Source organism: Herpailurus yagouaroundi, unplaced genomic scaffold (genome assembly GCF_014898765.1).
Source record: "Herpailurus yagouaroundi ecotype Mexico unplaced genomic scaffold, PumYag 267, whole genome shotgun sequence".
Taxonomy (NCBI): Eukaryota; Metazoa; Chordata; class Mammalia; order Carnivora; family Felidae; genus Herpailurus; species Herpailurus yagouaroundi.
Window position 1 is genome coordinate 419,727 of NW_024412484.1, and position 16,695 is coordinate 436,421.

The window sequence follows — 16,695 nt, forward strand, 5'->3', positions numbered from 1 at the left end:
CCTGGGCGGTGGGACCTGGGCGGTGGGACCTGGGCGGTGGGACCTGGACCGTGGGACCTGGGCCGTGAGACCTGGGCCGTGGGACCTGGGCGGTGGGACCTGGGCCGTGGGACCTGGGCGGTGGGACCTGGGCAGTGGGACCTGGGATGTGGGACCTGGGCGGTGGGACCTGGGCCGTGGGACCTGGGCAGTGGGACCTGGGATATGGGACCTGGACCGTGGGACCTGGGCCGTGAGACCTGGGCCGTGAGACCTGGGCGGTGGGACCTGGGCATTGAGACCTGGGCGGTGGGACCTGGGTGGTGGGACCTGGGTGGTGGGACCTGGGCAGTGGGACCTGGGCCGTGAGACCTGGGCCATGGGACCTGGGCAGTGGGACCTGGGATGTGGGACCTGGGCTGTGGGACCTGGGCGGTGGGGCTCCGGGGGAAATGATCCTCCTGTCTGAGTTGCCTGCATACTTGTCCAGGCAGCAGCCAAGGGGAGGGAACGCCGGGCTGTGCCCAGGGCCGGTGTGCCTCCCGCCGCCTGACTTCTCCGTGTGTGTGGCATGCGCCCGTGGCCCGTCTGGTGGCTGGTGCCAGGTGGCGCCTCCTCCACATTATTACCCCTACTCCACACTCCACTGTGCAGGGCCACACGGGGGCTCCTGGGCCTGCTTCCCGGGGTGGGGGGGAGGGTCCTTCGCCCCAGACCAGGAAGCCCGGGAACGCGGCAGGTGCACCTCTCCTCACCGAGCTGTGTGTGCAGGTGGCCCAGCCCAGGGCCCGGATGCGCCATCCCCCAGCTCTATCCCCAACACCCCGGAAGCCAAAACAGACAGCCACGTCTATCAGCTTCGTTTTAGAGGAGGCCTTGAGGGCAGAGCTAAGAATGAAGATCCGGGTTCAAATCCTGACTCTGCTGCAGGCTCACTATGTGGCCCTGAGCAGGGCACCCTCTTCTCTGCCTCAGTTTCCCTAATTGTAGAATGGGAGTAGCAGTCACTGAAACAAGTTAACACCGGGAGCCTCTAAGGTCAGGCCCTTCTACCCAGCGAGTGTCTGGAGAGTATCTGACAGGACGGGTCACCCTTCCTCCCCTCTGGGTGGCCCACCCCAAGAGCCCACCTGCCCAGTCCAGAGCTCAGACACAGACAGTCCAGTCCCCAAGGCTCCCGCGGCCTCCTGCCCAACAGCTCCCGGTGCTGACTCCCGGAGCCAGCCCCAGCGGGCAGCCCCTGGCCCAAGGTCAGCACCGTCACCGGGCCCTGCACCCCACCCCCAGAGCTCTTCCCCCCCCCCCCCCCCCCCACCCCGTGCCTCAGACGAAGGACATCGTCTGGAAACAAAAGTTGGCACTCAGGAAGGTAAGAACGTTCCGGGTCAGCGTTTGGCTCCGACGTGGACACGGTGTTCATTTTCCCACGTTCTGCGGGCGTTCAGATGAAAGGGACCCAGGGCCTGAGACACAGCCGAACTTCATCTTTCACTTGGCGCCTTCCAGAAGAAAGCACAATTCTGACTCCCTGCAAGTGACCTCCAAGGGCCGGGTTTACTGGCAGGGTCGCGGATGGCTCAGTCCTCCTTGGCCGGCCCGCTGCGCCCCAGAGAAGGGTGGGGGCCAGAGCCCTGAGTCCACACCCCGGAGGGGTAGACCGGCGGACGGGGCCCCAGAGGCCCAGGGGCACCCAGCACCCAGCACCCAGCACTGCCCTGCAGCGGGAGACCACCATCCGGTTTGCCCGGAACCAGGGAATTTCAGTGCTGGCCTCCTAGTCCCGCACAGGGGAGACAACGGTGCTTCCATTTGGGGCACGGGTGGGCAGCCTACATCTCGGCCAGGCCTCAGTTTCCTCTTCTGAAGCCGGCCTCCAAATTGGGTGTAGTGGGGCTGTGGGAGAGCCTGGTACCAGGGCACCATCGGGTCTGGCCACACCTCTCCACGTGTGCCCGGGTGTGCGCAGGTGTGCCCAGGGGCCGGTGAGAAGGAAGCGGCCAGCATGGGGGGTGGGGGTGGGGGTGGGGCAACACCCCCTCTGGCACCCGTTTGCCAGGGCAGCGGTGGCCAGGCACACTTGAAAGGCACATCAAGAGCAGCGGCCTGGGGGACGCAACGGGCTCGTTTAATTATTGAGAGTCCCCTGGGTGCCGTCTGCTAATTGGCTGCGAGGCCTTGAAGCACCCAGGGTTCCTTATTAAAAACGGCCCTCCCGCCACACAGCACCGATTGTCAAAACAAGCCGACGGATCCGGTTTCTTTTCTCCGCCGGCCGCCGCCCAGCGCAGACGGGCCCCCGCGTCAGGGGGCAGCGCCGGCCGTGCACCCCACCCACGCCCGCAGCCGGTGCAGGCCACACCCCGTGTCGGAGACGAGGGTGACCCACACGGGGTTGAAGGGCGCAGGGAGCCACAGGGGCGCAGAGCGCAGGAGGGAGTCCGGGTGGAAGGGCAGTCCTGGCCTGGGGCAATCAGGAGGGCTGCTCACAGGAGGTGGCGGGGGTGAGCTGGCTTGGAGAGCAAAGTCTGATGCTGATGCTGAGTGCAGGGTCCCAGCCTCGTGTAGGATGGGGGTCGGAACTGGCCGGTCTCCTAGCCCGAGAGCTTGCCAAAGGGTCCGAGCCCCGGCCTCGATGAACTGGGCTGTAAAATGGGGATTAATCCCCCCTCTCTGCCTCCCGTGCGGCGGGGGCTTGGGAAGCAGGGACACCAAAGTGAAGCCACATGTCCATCACAGCCGCGGCAGGCCCAGCAGACGCCAGGCTGAGCGGGGAAGTGGGGCGACCCGGGGAGATGGCAAGCACCCCCCCCCCCCCAGAGAGGAAGCCCAAGCGATCCCCAAATCCCAGCCTGTTTCCGCCCTTGCTTCCCAAACCCTAGCAGGGAGGAGGGAGACGCTCTGACCTCGTCCCGGCCGGGCCATCCCACCGTCGGGAGGGAGGGGCCCGGAGCGGCCACTTCTCAGCAGCCCCGAAACTCAGTGTATTTTTGATTTTCCGGCACACTTCTCGGAACGGCAGCAGTTAGAAGCGGAAAGGCCAGGGGGTCGGCAGGGCCCAGCCCCCGCAGCCACTCCGCTGTTTCCTCCCATGTCTGGGGGGTGGGGGGCAGGAAATCCCCGCGGCCCGTGCCCTGCCCGAACGGGACAGTCTGGCCACGTCCACCAGGGGACGGGAAGCGTCTCGGAACTGGCCGCAGACCCGCAGAGAGGGGGGTTCCCACAGCCACCGCCTGCCTGGCCCCTCTTCCCAGTCTGTGGGCCGAGGCCTCTGCACAGCCCCATTTGTGCCAACAGAAACCCAGCGTGCCCGCTCCGCACAAAGTTTCCAAACTGGGGACGGGTGGCCCAGAGCCCCTAAACGTCCTCTGGCCTTGGCTGGGGAAGCCGTGCCCAGCTCGGACACGCCGGGCAGTGGGAGGCACACGGGGCCGGCCGGGGCGGGACTGTAGTCAGGGATGGACAGACGGACGACAGGCCCGACTCCCGAGGAGCAAGCAGGCCTGGCGGGGTGGCCGTTCGAAGGCTCCAGAGCCCACCAGCCTCCAGGCCGGAAGCTCGATAGGCTCCCTGCTCCGACGGTGTCTTTACCAAACTGCTCCCACCAGGGCAGCTGGGAACACGGACTCTGGCAGCCACTGGAGATAGAGACTCTTCCCTTTTCTCCTTTGCCACGTCCACATCTGAACGTGGACGTGGCTCTCTGAAATGACCTTTCCGGTGCCAGAGCAGTTCGGTCACGTTAGGGTGGAGCAGAGGCCCTTTCGAACCCCCCTCTGCTCCCCAATTACGTGACCCAGTGGCTCTGGCACACAGAAAATGGTGGCTTGTCCGAGCCTGTGGCGGACGCACTGGTGGGAGTGGGGTCAGAAAGACACGGAAACGTTCATTCGCCGTGCCGAGGGTCAAATGCACGCCGCTGGCTCCGGAAGGAGGCCAAGTCGGTGGGTTAGCAGACCTAGATCTCCTCAGGAAATGCGCAAAAGCCGGGAGACTAGATGGGGACCCTACTGGGGAATCGGAGGACTGACCAAGTCGCTGTGTGACCTCAGGCAAGATCCCTCCCCTCTCTGGGCCACCATTCTCTCCTCTCCAAGAACAAACCGTGTGGGCGGAGCGGGGGGTGGGGGGGGTGACACCAGGGTGACACAGAGCTGGAGGCACTCTTGTGCCCCTCCCACTTCCTGCCTGTCTCCTGGGAAATGGTAGCTGCGAACCCCAAAGCACCGAGACCTAAGAAGGCCTCTGCAGGCCCCCCGGAGCCAGCACCCCCGCCCTCAGCGGATCCCCCTGGACGGAGAGGCCCAACCAAGGCCGGCGTGCCGGCGCCCCCTCCACGTGACGGCATCGCCGATCAGCCACGGTCAGTGGTGGGGTGGATCGCACTCCGGGGGAAAGCCTGACCCGTGGGCTCTGGTTAGAAAAGCAGGTCAGCGTCCCGGGGAGCTCTGGCCACCCCTCCATCACGGCACCTACGGCCCAGACGCGGGGCCAGTCCAGGGCAGTCCGGTCAAGCCTCCACCTGCCGGCCGGGGGTGTGGGTGAGGTGGGGCATGCGTGAAACCCGAGCCCCCCCCCATTCACAAACAAGGGGCCCAGGAGGCCTCAGGACAAGGAGGGGGGCGTCCTCAAGCTCCCAGTCAGTCATGACAACTGTCCACGAGACGGGGGTGACCATCTCACCACAAACGAGGACATCAAGGCCCAGGGAGGTGAAGAAAGCTGGGCTTGGAACCAGGACTGCCCCCAAGAGGGGCCAGAGAGCGCAGGAGACACAGGCAGGAGCAAGCCCATGCCCCCCCCCACCCCCACCCTGTGCCCGGGCATCCGGCCATGGGCGCCCCCTCACCGGTCCTGGCCGGAGGGTTCCAGACAAGATCTCAGAGGCCACGGCCCCGCTGAAACCCCTCCCACTCAGAGGCTCGGAGACCCTGTGCCCTGCCCATCCCTCCCCATGCGGTCTCCTTCCCACTGTCCCTGGCCCCTCTCCATCCCCCAGGACACCAAGTGTGTTCCCTCTGGAAGCCTCTGCCGGGGCGTCCGCTGCCCCAGGCCTGCCACTGCTCACTCCCTGGGGCTCAGCCGGATCGAGGTGCCCTGCCCAGGGCATCTGAGTGCCCCCCCCCCCGGAGCCTGGGCCTCAAGAGGGTGACAGGTCAGGACAGGGGAGAGCCGTAATCAGCTGTGTCCCCAGCAGCGGGCTGCCCTGGGCCCACGCGAGGACAAGGACGAACCGCAGCCCTCCCACCGTGCCCCGTGGACTCTGACGTGGCCACTTTGGATCAGAGCCGGGCCTCAGCCCTCCCGGATGGCGCCAGCCCTGGGTCTGAAGGTGATTCTGGGTGTGGAGCCGCGTGTGGGTCATCGCCCACCCTGGCGTGTGCAGGGCCAAGGGCCCAGCCGAGCTCCGGGGCCGGGCTCCAGGCCTCAGCTTTAGGAAATAATAATCAGAGGGGCCACGGCTGGACACTGTTCCGCCCAAACCCTGCTTCAGGACTGCCGGCCGGGTTCCCACGCCGCAGTGACGCCCAGGGCCCCGGGACCCGGGGGTGCTCGAGGAGGGAATTCTTCCACATGGCAGAAAACCCAGCTTTCTGCAGCCACCAACCCCACCGGGGACGGGGGACAGAGCCAGCAAGGCACCCGTGCCCCGAGCAGCTCGGCATCAGGGACGCCAGAGCCTCCGGGCCAGGTCGGGGTAGAGACGCGTCCAGGTCTCCCACCGAGTGTCTGCAAAGCGGGGATGGAGCCCTGCAGGGAACTGAGGCCGGTAGGGCTGGGGTGTCCGGGTCAGTGCAGGGCCAGGCCCCGGGACCCCCAACGCCCCGCTGACTCCCACGGGATGGGGTCCCGGCCCCACCACCGACCGGCTGGGACACCGGGCCAGAGGCTTCCCTCGGGGCCTCCCCTCTGCAAAGCGGGGCCGAGACCCCCGACTCCCGGGTGGGAGTGGGCATTCGGAGCGCTGACCCACAGGGAGCTGTGGCGCGGGGGACAGGGCCCAGGGCCGCATACCGCGACCTGATGCGTCACAGGACGGCCAGAGAAAACAGCGAGTCCCCAGAGCCAACCTGACGGACTCTCTTCGTTAAACGTCCAAGACGAGGAGGACTAGACGAAACTACACGTGAGATTTAGTAAAACTAACTAGACAGGACCGGGCAGGTGGTGGGTGTGGGAGCAGGGCCGGGTCCTGAGTCTCCTGGGGCCCTGCGAGCTGGAATGTTCTAGCTCCCTGGGTTGACTGGTGGGCTCAAGAGGGCTCAAAATAATTAAAAGTTAAATGAATAAACGGAAGGGGCACCCGGGTGGCTCAGTCGGTTGAGCATCCGACTTCGGCTCAGGTCACGATCTCGCGGTTTGTGAGTTCGAGCCCCGCGTCGGGCTCTGTGCGGACAGCTCGCGGCCTGGAGCCTGCCTCGGGTTCTGTGTCTCCCTCTCTCTCTCTGCCCCTTCCCCACACGTGCTCTGTCTCTCTCTCTCTCTCCCCAAAATAAAAATAAGTAAATAAAAATAAACAGAAGACGAAAAGATCAAAACAAACGGGGACTAAGAAGGCCAAGAAAAGGTGGTCCATTCCAAGAACCCCCTCTCTCCTGTCAGAATACTTACTGCCACGTGTTGGCCAAAAGGGGGGGGGACCAGCGCATCTCGGCACGATGAACAGCAGGTGAGCGAGATCACCACGGGTGACTGGGCGGGCTCAGGGCCCGGCTCAGCTCCCCCCACTCCCTCGTCACGGGACCCCCTCCAGCAAGCCCCTCAGCCTCCCGGCCTCAGTTTCCTCCTCTGTGAGAGGGGAGCAACAGTCCCCCACCCCGGGGACGAGCAGCGTCGAGCAGCGGGAGAGGCTGAGTCCCTGTCACCAAGCATCATGGCTTCGCCGACAGGGCACGGTCCGCAGGGGCCGGCGCACGAGCCGTCGGGGCCGCATCCCTGCCGTGACGGGCGCGCTGTTCCAGCAGGAGGCCGCCCACCGGCCTGGCCGTGGGAGCAGGTGACGTGGTAACGCGTGGGCAAGACACGAACGCTGGCTGCTCTGAGTCACGGGCCTCGGGGATTCTCCGTTGCCACTGCAGAACCTGGCCCAGCCTAACAGAAGCAGCCGGTGACAAGGAGGGACAGGACAGGCGAGAACCCCCCCTGAGGCAGACACCCCGGGTGACGTCTGGGGGAAAACGGAGCCCCTGCCGGTGAGGACAGGTGCGGGCTGTCCCCACGCTTGGGAGCCGGGCTCACGGCTGTACAGAGCACGACAGACCTCACCCCGGAGCTGGGCTGGGGGACCCTGCTAACGACAGCGCCCCCCCACCCCCCGCCACCGCCCCCGGCCAGGCCACAGTCCCAACGCCGCCACCGTGTCAGGACGTCACGCTCTGCTCCACGGGCGCTTTTGACGACCGCACCTCCCCTCTGCACATGTGTAAATCCCACCGCACAACAACACTTGCTGCTTGGTCTCCGAAAACGCGCCGATAATGTCATACAGCTGCCCCGATAAATTTTTAATGGTGACATTTGCCGAAGAGGCAGGCTTTTATCGTCTGGCTTGCCACAGAGCGAAGCCATCTTCGCTCCCCAGGGGGGAAGGGCAGGAGTTGAGAGGGCTCTGGACCCAGTACGGGTGGAGATCCTCACCGCCCCCCAACAACGAACGCTGTTGAAGAAGGAGCCCCCCGTCCCTGCTAACCACAGGGCCGTCTCTGAGCCCCCGATCCCCGCCGTGGGCAGGTGTCGGTGGTTGGGGCTCGTGGGGACACCGATCAGCCTCTGGGAAGGGCACTTTGCAGCTCCACACGCCAGGCATGCTGGAGGCTGGGGCCCCCACCTGGCCCCCGCCCCAGCACCCGCTGCCCAGCCAAACCCACTGCGTGAGAGTCCCGCAGCTGCCGGTAACCAAGTACCACAAACTGGGAGGCTGAACACAGCAGAAATGCATGCTTTCAGCGCTAGAGGTCGGAAATCCCAATCGAGATGTGGGCAGGGCCGGGCAAGGCTCTAGGGCGGGGGTCCCTCCTGCCGTTCCCAGCTCCCGGGGGGCCCCGGTGTCCCTGGGCTGTGGCAGAGGCCTTCAGTCCCTGCCTCCGTCTGCACACGGCCCCTCTGCCTGCGTCTCTCTCCCACGCGTCTCTTATAAGGACATTGGCCATCGGATTAGGGCCCCCTGGGTTTCCCTAGTGAGCTCACATTCACAGGTCCGGGGTGTATCTTTTTAAAGCCACCATTCGGCCCACGCCCACCCGGTCTGGCCTCTCCTTCGAAGGCGTCCTCAGGCCTCACCTGAGAACCACTGCTCGGGGCTGCTTGGGCCCTGGGACTCACTAAGGGCTCTGACCATCGGCCAACACAAGCCTCCCTTTCAGAGACCAGGAAACAGGCTCAGGGCTAATGCGCCTGCTGAAAATCCCACCGGCAGCTGGACCCGACTAACTCAGGCCTGCCGTTCACCCTGTGCCTCCGGGTTTCAGGTCATGTTCCCCACTCATCCCGCCCTGCCCCGCGGCCTGCTGTGGCACGGTCACCTGCCTGTGACCGGGGGGCCCTGTGTCCAACTCCCTGCCTAACAGCAGTCAGCTCTGGCTGTGTCCCAGCACCTGGCCTGGGGGCAGACATCATGAGGCACAGACAGAATGAATGAATGAGCAAATGAATGAATGACTGCTGACTTCCTCGGGCAAGGGACCTTAGGAAAGGTCCTCTGGGCCTCAGTTTCCCCTCACGTAAAAGGAGGGATGAAGAAGGTGCCAGGCTGTGGGAGCCGGGCAAAAGGTCTGAAATTTGTCCCTGGGGACCTGATGAATCTGCAAGGGTCACAGAGGATATGCCGGCCCCCCAGCCCTTGTCTTCCGTCTCACTGCCTGGCGCAGACAGGTCCGCGGCCAGGGAGGCAGCTCACGCTCCCGGGGTTTTCCTCAAGCAGCCAATCTCTTGTCTTGGCACCAGGAACGTCTGTCAGCGAGGACAGGCCGACGCAGCCACCAGTGACATCTCCCGGCCATGACTCTGAACTTGCCCCAGGAAGGCCCGGCGGGGACTGGGGCGATGCTCCTGAGCCACACACTGGAGCAGACGCTCGGGCTTGGATGCACACTGTCCCCGACTGTCCTCCACGAGCACCTCGAGCGCGGCGGTGACCCCGGGCTCTCGGAGGCGTGAGCATTGCCAAGATCGTCCGCAGGCAGGGCCCACGCTCCCTCCACCCACGTCGAAGCAGGAAACTCACGCAAGACCTGCTTTAACCCACTCAGCCCTCCAGGTGGGTGTGGGCAGACCCCTGTTTACAGACGAGGAAACTGAGACACAAAGAGGCGGCCCCTCCGCCTACCGCCTGTCAGGGCCTGTGTGGAGGGCTCGACGGAGGTCGTCTGAATGTTCACAACGGCCCAGGGGGGTTGTGAGCTGCTTTACCAAAGGGTCCGTACGGGCTCAGGAGCGGGAAACGGGCCCAGCATCTGGCCACCACCCAGGTCAGCTGGGTCACCCCTTTGTCCGCCCCCACCCCCCCCCCCGCCCCCGGATGAAACACGGCCGAGCGCCTGGCCTGCGCTGGGGAGCAGACCGGGCCTCGCCTTAGCGCTGCCGGGCCTGGACCACGGCACGAGGCTGTGACCTTAACCACATCACAGCACCGCGCTGAGACCAGCCTACCCACGCTCATGCGACATGGGCAGAGGGGGGATGGAAGGACATTCGGGTGGGTATCGACGGAGGGACAGGTGGACAGATGGGTGGATGGATGGGGGGCAGAGGGACAGATGGACAGATGCAGAGCTGACTGGTCGCATGAACAGAGGATGGGAGGACGGGGTGGGGGAGGGAGGGCCGAGAGATCAGCCAGCTGAGTGCGCTCTGTGGGCGAGCGGACGGCACGGGGGCTCCCCACCCCCACCCCGTGAGCCCCGCCACCAGGACCAGAGATCCGGGAGGGGAGCGGGCGCCATCGGCGGCCCTCTGTCCTTTTCGAGACCCTGCCGGCCGTGGAGGCTCCAGCTGGCGGTTCACGGCCCTCCCGCCGGGCAGCCGGCCTGCTCCTCCTGACTGTCCCCAGCGTGAATCAGCTCCCCGCTGTCCTAGCACAAAACGGCCCGTTAATACATTTTGAACAAGCGTGTGTCCTTCCAGCTCCGGTGCCCACAGTGGAGTGGCGGAGACAAGTGCACCGAGGGTTCCCCGGGAATCCCGTTCGGGGGGTGGGGGGCAGTGACAAGAGGAGGCAGGGTCCCTCCCGGGGCCTTGGGAGAGACTCCCTGCAAAAGTCACCTGGCTGCCGTTTGTCAGGTGCCAGCCACCATGCCCGGCTGCCCGGCTTTTCCACTTGGTCCTGACACGGTGGCCGGATCTCACCTGCAGGTGACAACCACTCGGGTGTCCAGAGGAAGGACGGCGGGCTGCCTCCCGGGAGCTCTGTCCTGGTGGCCGGTGTGGACAGGACACGGCCTCAGTGCCACCAAGGTCAGCGTGTCGTTCTCCTCTCTGCCCCGAGGCCTCCCCTCGTCCCTGACAGTGGGCCACCGTCACCAAGTTGGGGAGAGAGGGGACAGGAGGCTGGAGGGAATGCCGTGAGAGTCCTTCCCAGGAGGGGCTCCGAAGCAGGACAAGCAGGACGAGCTGGTGTCACTTTGTCAGGTGAATGGAAAAGGTGCCCTCGTCCCCTCTGGGGCGGGCCCTGTCCTGGCAGCCCCTCCTTCTCGGAGGCAGGTTCTGTGTGACACACACGGGCCAGGCCAGAGCTGAGCCACACCCACATCTGCCCCCCTGCCCACGCTGGGGCCTGGCCCACACAACACAAGCCCCCTGTGCCGCATGAAGCACCCCCCACCCCTGCAGTGACGGCCCTGTCACCGGCCCGGCTGCCACACCAGCTCCGGGACCCTTAAACCAGAAGGTCCCCCCCTCCCCCTGCCCACACTCTCTCCTCCAACGCTGCCCAGGCACGATGGCCAAACACCTCTGCCTTCCTTGCCTGCCCACCTTTCTTCCCACCCCTGCCTTCACCACTAGGCATGCCATCCCTTCTAGAACCTTCCACGGAGCCCCGAGGGAGGATCTGGAGCACTCTGGGCCCCCGCCGCCCGGGCTGGCATGTCCGCGTGCAGGTTCAGCTGTCGGCACGCCGATGGACAAGACACCAGGATGCACACGTGAGTGGGCGGTCCCAGCGCAGTGTGCGAGAAAACACACAGGGAACACGCCAGGCACACGTGCGCACACACACACGCACGCACTGACACGGCTCACTCGGCCGAAGCCTGGAGACCTGAGCAGCGGCCCCGGCAGATGCGGGGAGTGAGGCAGCAACCAGGCCAGGCTGGGGCTCTGCACGTGACGCCGACTGACCACCTCGTTCACCCTGGCGGGACGAGTGGGGCACGGGGTGCGGGACAGGCACCAGCCGGACCAAGCCGCCAGGGGAGGCCGGGCGCATCCGAGACCCCCAACAGCCCACAGGTGGCCTCATGGGAGCCCCTCCCGGGAAGGAGTCTCGTGTCTTCCAATGACTCCCCCATGGCCATCGCAACGGTGCCAGCCCCGCGGTCATCACGAAAGGAGAGGAACGCAGGCTCTCCACTGAGGACAAGTGGCCAGGTGCCTGGTGTCACCAGATGGGACCATTAAAAAAACCATCTTGCCACAGAATGAGCTATAAGCACGTGAAAATCGCCGCTTTCCATCCGAGCCTCTCTCGTGCACAGTCCCGTCACCTGGAATTAGCCAGGTGGCACCAGATGAGAAAGGGACATCGGCAGGGAGGGGGACAGCGGAGAGAGGTGGGGACTGTGCCCAAGAGAGCCACGGCCGATGTCACCGACACAGGGAGCCTCGCGGCAGGACAGGACCTTTACTTGGGGAGGAGCCCCTTTGAGGATGGAGGGAGGTCCTGCCTCTCCTCCCTAGAAACACAGGGTGCACAGGATCCCCCACCATCCCACAGAGACGCTGGCTTCAGGCCAAGATGGGACACGCCCTCGGGAGACCCCTCGGGCAGCAAGGCTGACCCCTGCCCGAGCTCCTTCGCCTTATGTCTGCAACCCAGGAGAGCATCCGGGGTGAAGGCTCACTCCCCGTTCCCCTGACGCAGGAGGACCAAGGACAGGTCCTCTGCAGCCAGCGACGGGACAAGAGGGGCTTCTTTGCAGTTCCAGAACACTTTCCCGCGCTCAGATTTGGATCCGGTGTGTCTGACATTCTGAGAATTCACTTGAAATTGAAAAAGGACGTTCCAGCTCGCTGGGGCCTGGGGGCAGACGGGTCTCTCCCACCCCTGTCCCTGCCCCACCCACCCTGCAGCCTGCCCACGGGGCAGCCCCCCTCAAATGGGTCTGGGGTCTCTCAGACTGGAGGAAAAGACCAAGCATGAGGACCTCCAGGCAGCCCATATTAACCTTCAAAAGCAGAGTTGTGGGGTCACAAGAACAGGCAGGAGGCAGTGTGCTGGGGGAGCCACGGGGCCAGTGGCAGTGGCCACACCCCCCTTCGTGGCCTGGCAGCTCCTTGCCTTTCCCTAAGACCCCAGCATTCCTCGGCTTGTGGCCACATCGCCCCAACCTCTGCTCTGCTGTCTCGTCTCCTTGCTCCGCTCCCACCCTCCTGCCCCCCTCTTTTCCTTTCGATATAATCACGTCTATAACAACCTGATTACACCTGCAGAGAACCCCTTCCCTGTCACATTAGGGCCAGGAGCCAGGAGGAGGGTGTAGCTTTTGGGGGCCCCGTGTCAGCCCACCACCCCGGCCAGCGCCTTGAGCCTCCACAGGGTGTCAGGTGCCGTGCAGTGAGTAGGCTCACGGTGCCTCTGCCCAGCAGGGGACCCTTCCCAGCTACAGAAGAAGAGACAGAGGCCCCAAGAGCATCCCTGCGTAAGGCCACTGGGCGAGCAGGTGGCTGGCAGAGGTGACCTTCGTGGGCTGGGGGTTCCTTGGCCTCACCTGCCAGCTTCAGTAACAGGGAGAGTTCTGCCCTTTGCCCTTTCCTCTGCCCGCCATCCGGTGATGACCCCCCACGGGACGTTCCTCACTCTGGACGGCCAGCTCTGGCTGTGACAAGGCCCTCCACGCGCCCCCCCACCCCACCCCACCCCAGCCTCACTTCTGGTCCTCTGGCTGGCCCCAGGGTGGGGCCCTCAGATTCAGTCCCCTATTCATCAGCCTCTGAGAAGTATAATCGGGGCTTTTACGGAAAATCAGCTCATTATGCAAAGGGCAACGGCTGTAAAAATGATCATTTTTCTAAAGGAGCACGCTGGGCTCCTATCCAGCCACGAAACAAACAGGGAAGACGCTCTTCAGGGCTGCGGGCTTGGCGGCTGGCTTTTCAAAAAGGGAAAGGGTCTGGCCAAGCCGAAACCTCAGGAAATGAGTAACGCTGTGAAACTGCTCCTAGATTCACAGGAGGTGCAGAGCACTGGTGGTTCCCAGAATCCCCAGTCACCTGTGGGAATCCCAGCCTGTGCGGGGGACTCGGCGTGCTGTGCCCAGGCAGCCCCACCGTCCCGGGGCCACCAGGGCAGGAGGGCGCGCAGGTGAGAGGCGGGAGCTCTCTCTGCAGAGGGTGCCGGTCCACGGAGGTGGCGGGGGAGGCCCTGACCTTTCTTGCGCTGCAAATGCCTCCCCCCTCCCCCTCACTTCCTCCTCCTCCCGGTGCCCTGAAGGGTTAACTCGGCCTTGGGCTCTGGAGGCACGGGCACGGAGAGCCTGGAAGGCAGCAGGGTGGCCCGTCCAGGGCAAAGCCAGGCGGGTCCGCGTGCCCCCGGATGTAACCGGGCAGGCCTGCCGCGGGGAGACATGGACACAGAGAAGAGATGAGGCTCTAGCCTTCCGTCAACGAGCAAATGACGCGACTAAGTGCTGCTGCACGGACTTCGCTCGCGCCCACGTGGGCACGCAGACACGCGTCCAGGCGAGAAACATACTGGAAGTGGGACAGCAACACCCCGTAGCGGCTCGGGCTAGCGGGAGGGCCGCCAGCGGGAGAGCCGACGGACGATCGTCTCCAGAAAAAAGCCAAAACACCAGAACTACGTGCTCCTTCCTATCCAGAAATACCACACTTACTCTGAGTTAGCCGTTTTGAACCGTCCCTGCTGCGGACCTCACAGAAGCCACCCTGAATGCCAGCGGGTGATGCTGGGGGGGAGGGGCGTCCAGGTGTCACTGGTGTCCCAGGGTGTGAGCCTTGTCTTACGGCGTTACCCTAAACGTGTTATAAATGCCCTTTTGTACGCACTCAGCGGAGAGTCTAGAGACATTTTTGAAGAGGCTATCCTGTCTCTGACTTACAACAAAAAACAAAAACCCCCAGTTCAAAGGACTCTCTCTCTGACAACGTAACAAATGACATTCCAGTGATGGGGGGGGGGGGGCTAACCTTTGCATCTGTCCCGGTGACTCTCTGAATCTGTGCAAACAGCCCCACCGAGGGGCGGCTGGGCTGGCCTGGTCCTGGGACCCCAGACTCAGGCCACACAGCTGCTGGGAAGTCCCTCCCGTAGAGACCACCCTCACGATGTCGCGGGCACCCAGGCGTGACCCCACGGCACTCCACCCTCAGATGGGGCTGTTTCGGGTTCCCAAACCTCTCATCCCCACCCTTTGGGCCCATGTCCTCCAGAGACACTGAGGAAGGGCACGTCCTCTGCTTGTCCCCACCCGACCTGGAACCTGGTCCCCATTTAGACGTCTCCCTGACCCCGCGCCTGTGGGCCAGAATCTCACTGGGGCCGCCCTCCCCTGTCCCGGCTGCCTGTGTGCCCAGTCCCGTGTCAGGGACCAGAGGCCAAACCGCAGGGGTGACAGGATTCTCTGAGGCTGAGCTTTGAAAGCAGTAAAACCGGGAGAAGTCCAACCCAGGGACTTGAGGCGCCCCCCCCCCCCCCCGCGGGAGGGGTCCCTACCCTCACGGCCAAGCCCCCCCGGTTGTGATGCGTGGGGAGTGTGCTTAGGTAGGCAATGATCTGTGAAAGGATTAATTTGCTGATCTTATTACCGAAATCAAAAGGGATTTCGCAGCCATCAGTCGAACACGCGTGCAAGATCTCCCTGGTGGGAAGCGGAGGGCCCCCCCCCCCCGGCCGCCCCCTGCCGCCCCCCCTTCCTGTTGCCAACAGGCAACACGAGACCACGTTGAAAATTCATGATAAGGCCACGGGCTGAAGATATCTGCTGAAAACTCTAATATCTGAGGCCAGGCACGCAGGTGGCGGGGAGGACGAGAGGGCGGCACTTGTCAGCGCCGATGAGCTCACCTGATCCCTTTGTTCTGGGCCACGTGGTGCAGGGAGAGTCTGGACACGGCAGAGATGACCTGGGGAGACCAGAAAGACGCTTCTGTCATTCCATGAGAAACCAGAAAGTCATCGCAGAACCACAACGAAGGGTATTGTGCACAGAGAGCTGTTCACTAAGCACATCTCGTCTTGGTAGAACAATCCCACGCACACCGTGTAACGTTTGCGGGCTGGATACCTATGTTGCGTATGGCACAAAATGTGTTGTGCACCAAGGTTCGCCGAGGGCCGTGCGGAGGAGCGGGGCCGGGCTCACCCGTTCCGCCCTCCAGGCGCCAGCTATTAACCCCAGGCAGGGCCGCTGTCCTCACCCACACGGGGGGGTTGACCTCGTTGGGGCCACCGACAGTCCTAACGGGCGTCACGCTTATAAAGTGCTCATCCCATGCTGCTGTTCCGGAAGCTACCGGATGATTCACAGCATGTTCCCAGTAGGTGCTGATCCAGTTCAGAGATTGGGAGAGGACCAGAGGAGTCAAGGGACTTGCCCGAAGTTACACGGCAACTTGGGGCGCAGCGCTGACGTGGTGCTCCCTCCCCTTTGGCCCCTCCTCCCTCCATTTGACCTTCTAAACTGATGCCTGGCCCCCTCAAAGGGTCAGGGCGAATGGAACCAGGCTCAGCCCGCATGAGGGGATCCGAGCGCTATCTCCCCAGACCAATGTGCTTGTCAGGGCAGAGGTTCTCAAGTGCTGAACCATGAGCAGTGGCCGTTCCTTCTTGGCTGCCCCCGGCCACACCCGTCCTGCCCTGTGCCCCAGGCAGCCCCCTCCAGACACATGGGGCCCACCTGTCCCCCAGCCTCAGAAGCCCCAACACAGTTACACCCAACAGGCAGCAAGCAGGCGTGAGGCTCCACAGAGGGTTACGGGGAAACTGAGGCAGAGAGAGGGGAGTGGCCACCCTGGAGCACAGAGTATAAAACACATGAGGGGCGCCTGGGTGGCTCAGTCAGTTAGGTATCTGACTTCGGCTCAGGTCGTGATTTTGCGGTCTGTGAGTTCGAGCCCTGCATCAGGGTCTCTGTTCTCAGCACAGAGCCTGCTTGGGATCCTCTGTCTCCCTCTCTCTCTGCCCCTCCCGCTTGTGTGCGCTCTCTCTCACTCTCTCTCTGTCAAAAATAAATAAATATTTTTAAATAAATAAAAAAAAAAACACGGGGCGCCTGGGTGGCTCAGTCGGATGAGCGTCCGACTTCGGCTCAGGTCGTGATCTCACGGTTTGTGAGTTCGAGCCCCGCGTCGGGCTCTGTGCGGACAGCTCGGAGCCTGGAACCTGCTTCGGATTCTGTGTCTCCCTCTCTCTGCCCCTCTCCTGCTCACACTGTATCTCTCTCTCAAAAAATAAGTGAACGTTAAAAAAATAAATTGGTTAATTAAAAATAAATAAAATAAAATAAAATAAAATAAAATAAAATAAAATAAAATAAAATAAAA

At 63.6% G+C, this 16,695-nt stretch overlaps 1 protein-coding gene across 1 annotated transcript in view; it reads right to left on the reverse strand.

Moving 5' to 3' along the window:
- The window catches only part of VAV2 (vav guanine nucleotide exchange factor 2), a 129,398-nt gene that overhangs the window by 61,470 nt on the left and 51,233 nt on the right, over positions 1–16,695 (reverse strand). Inside the window, exon 4 of the mRNA XM_040461483.1 lies at positions 15,218–15,276. Coding sequence (XP_040317417.1) covers positions 15,218–15,276 — 59 coding nt within the window. The remainder of the gene's footprint in view (positions 1–15,217; positions 15,277–16,695) is intronic.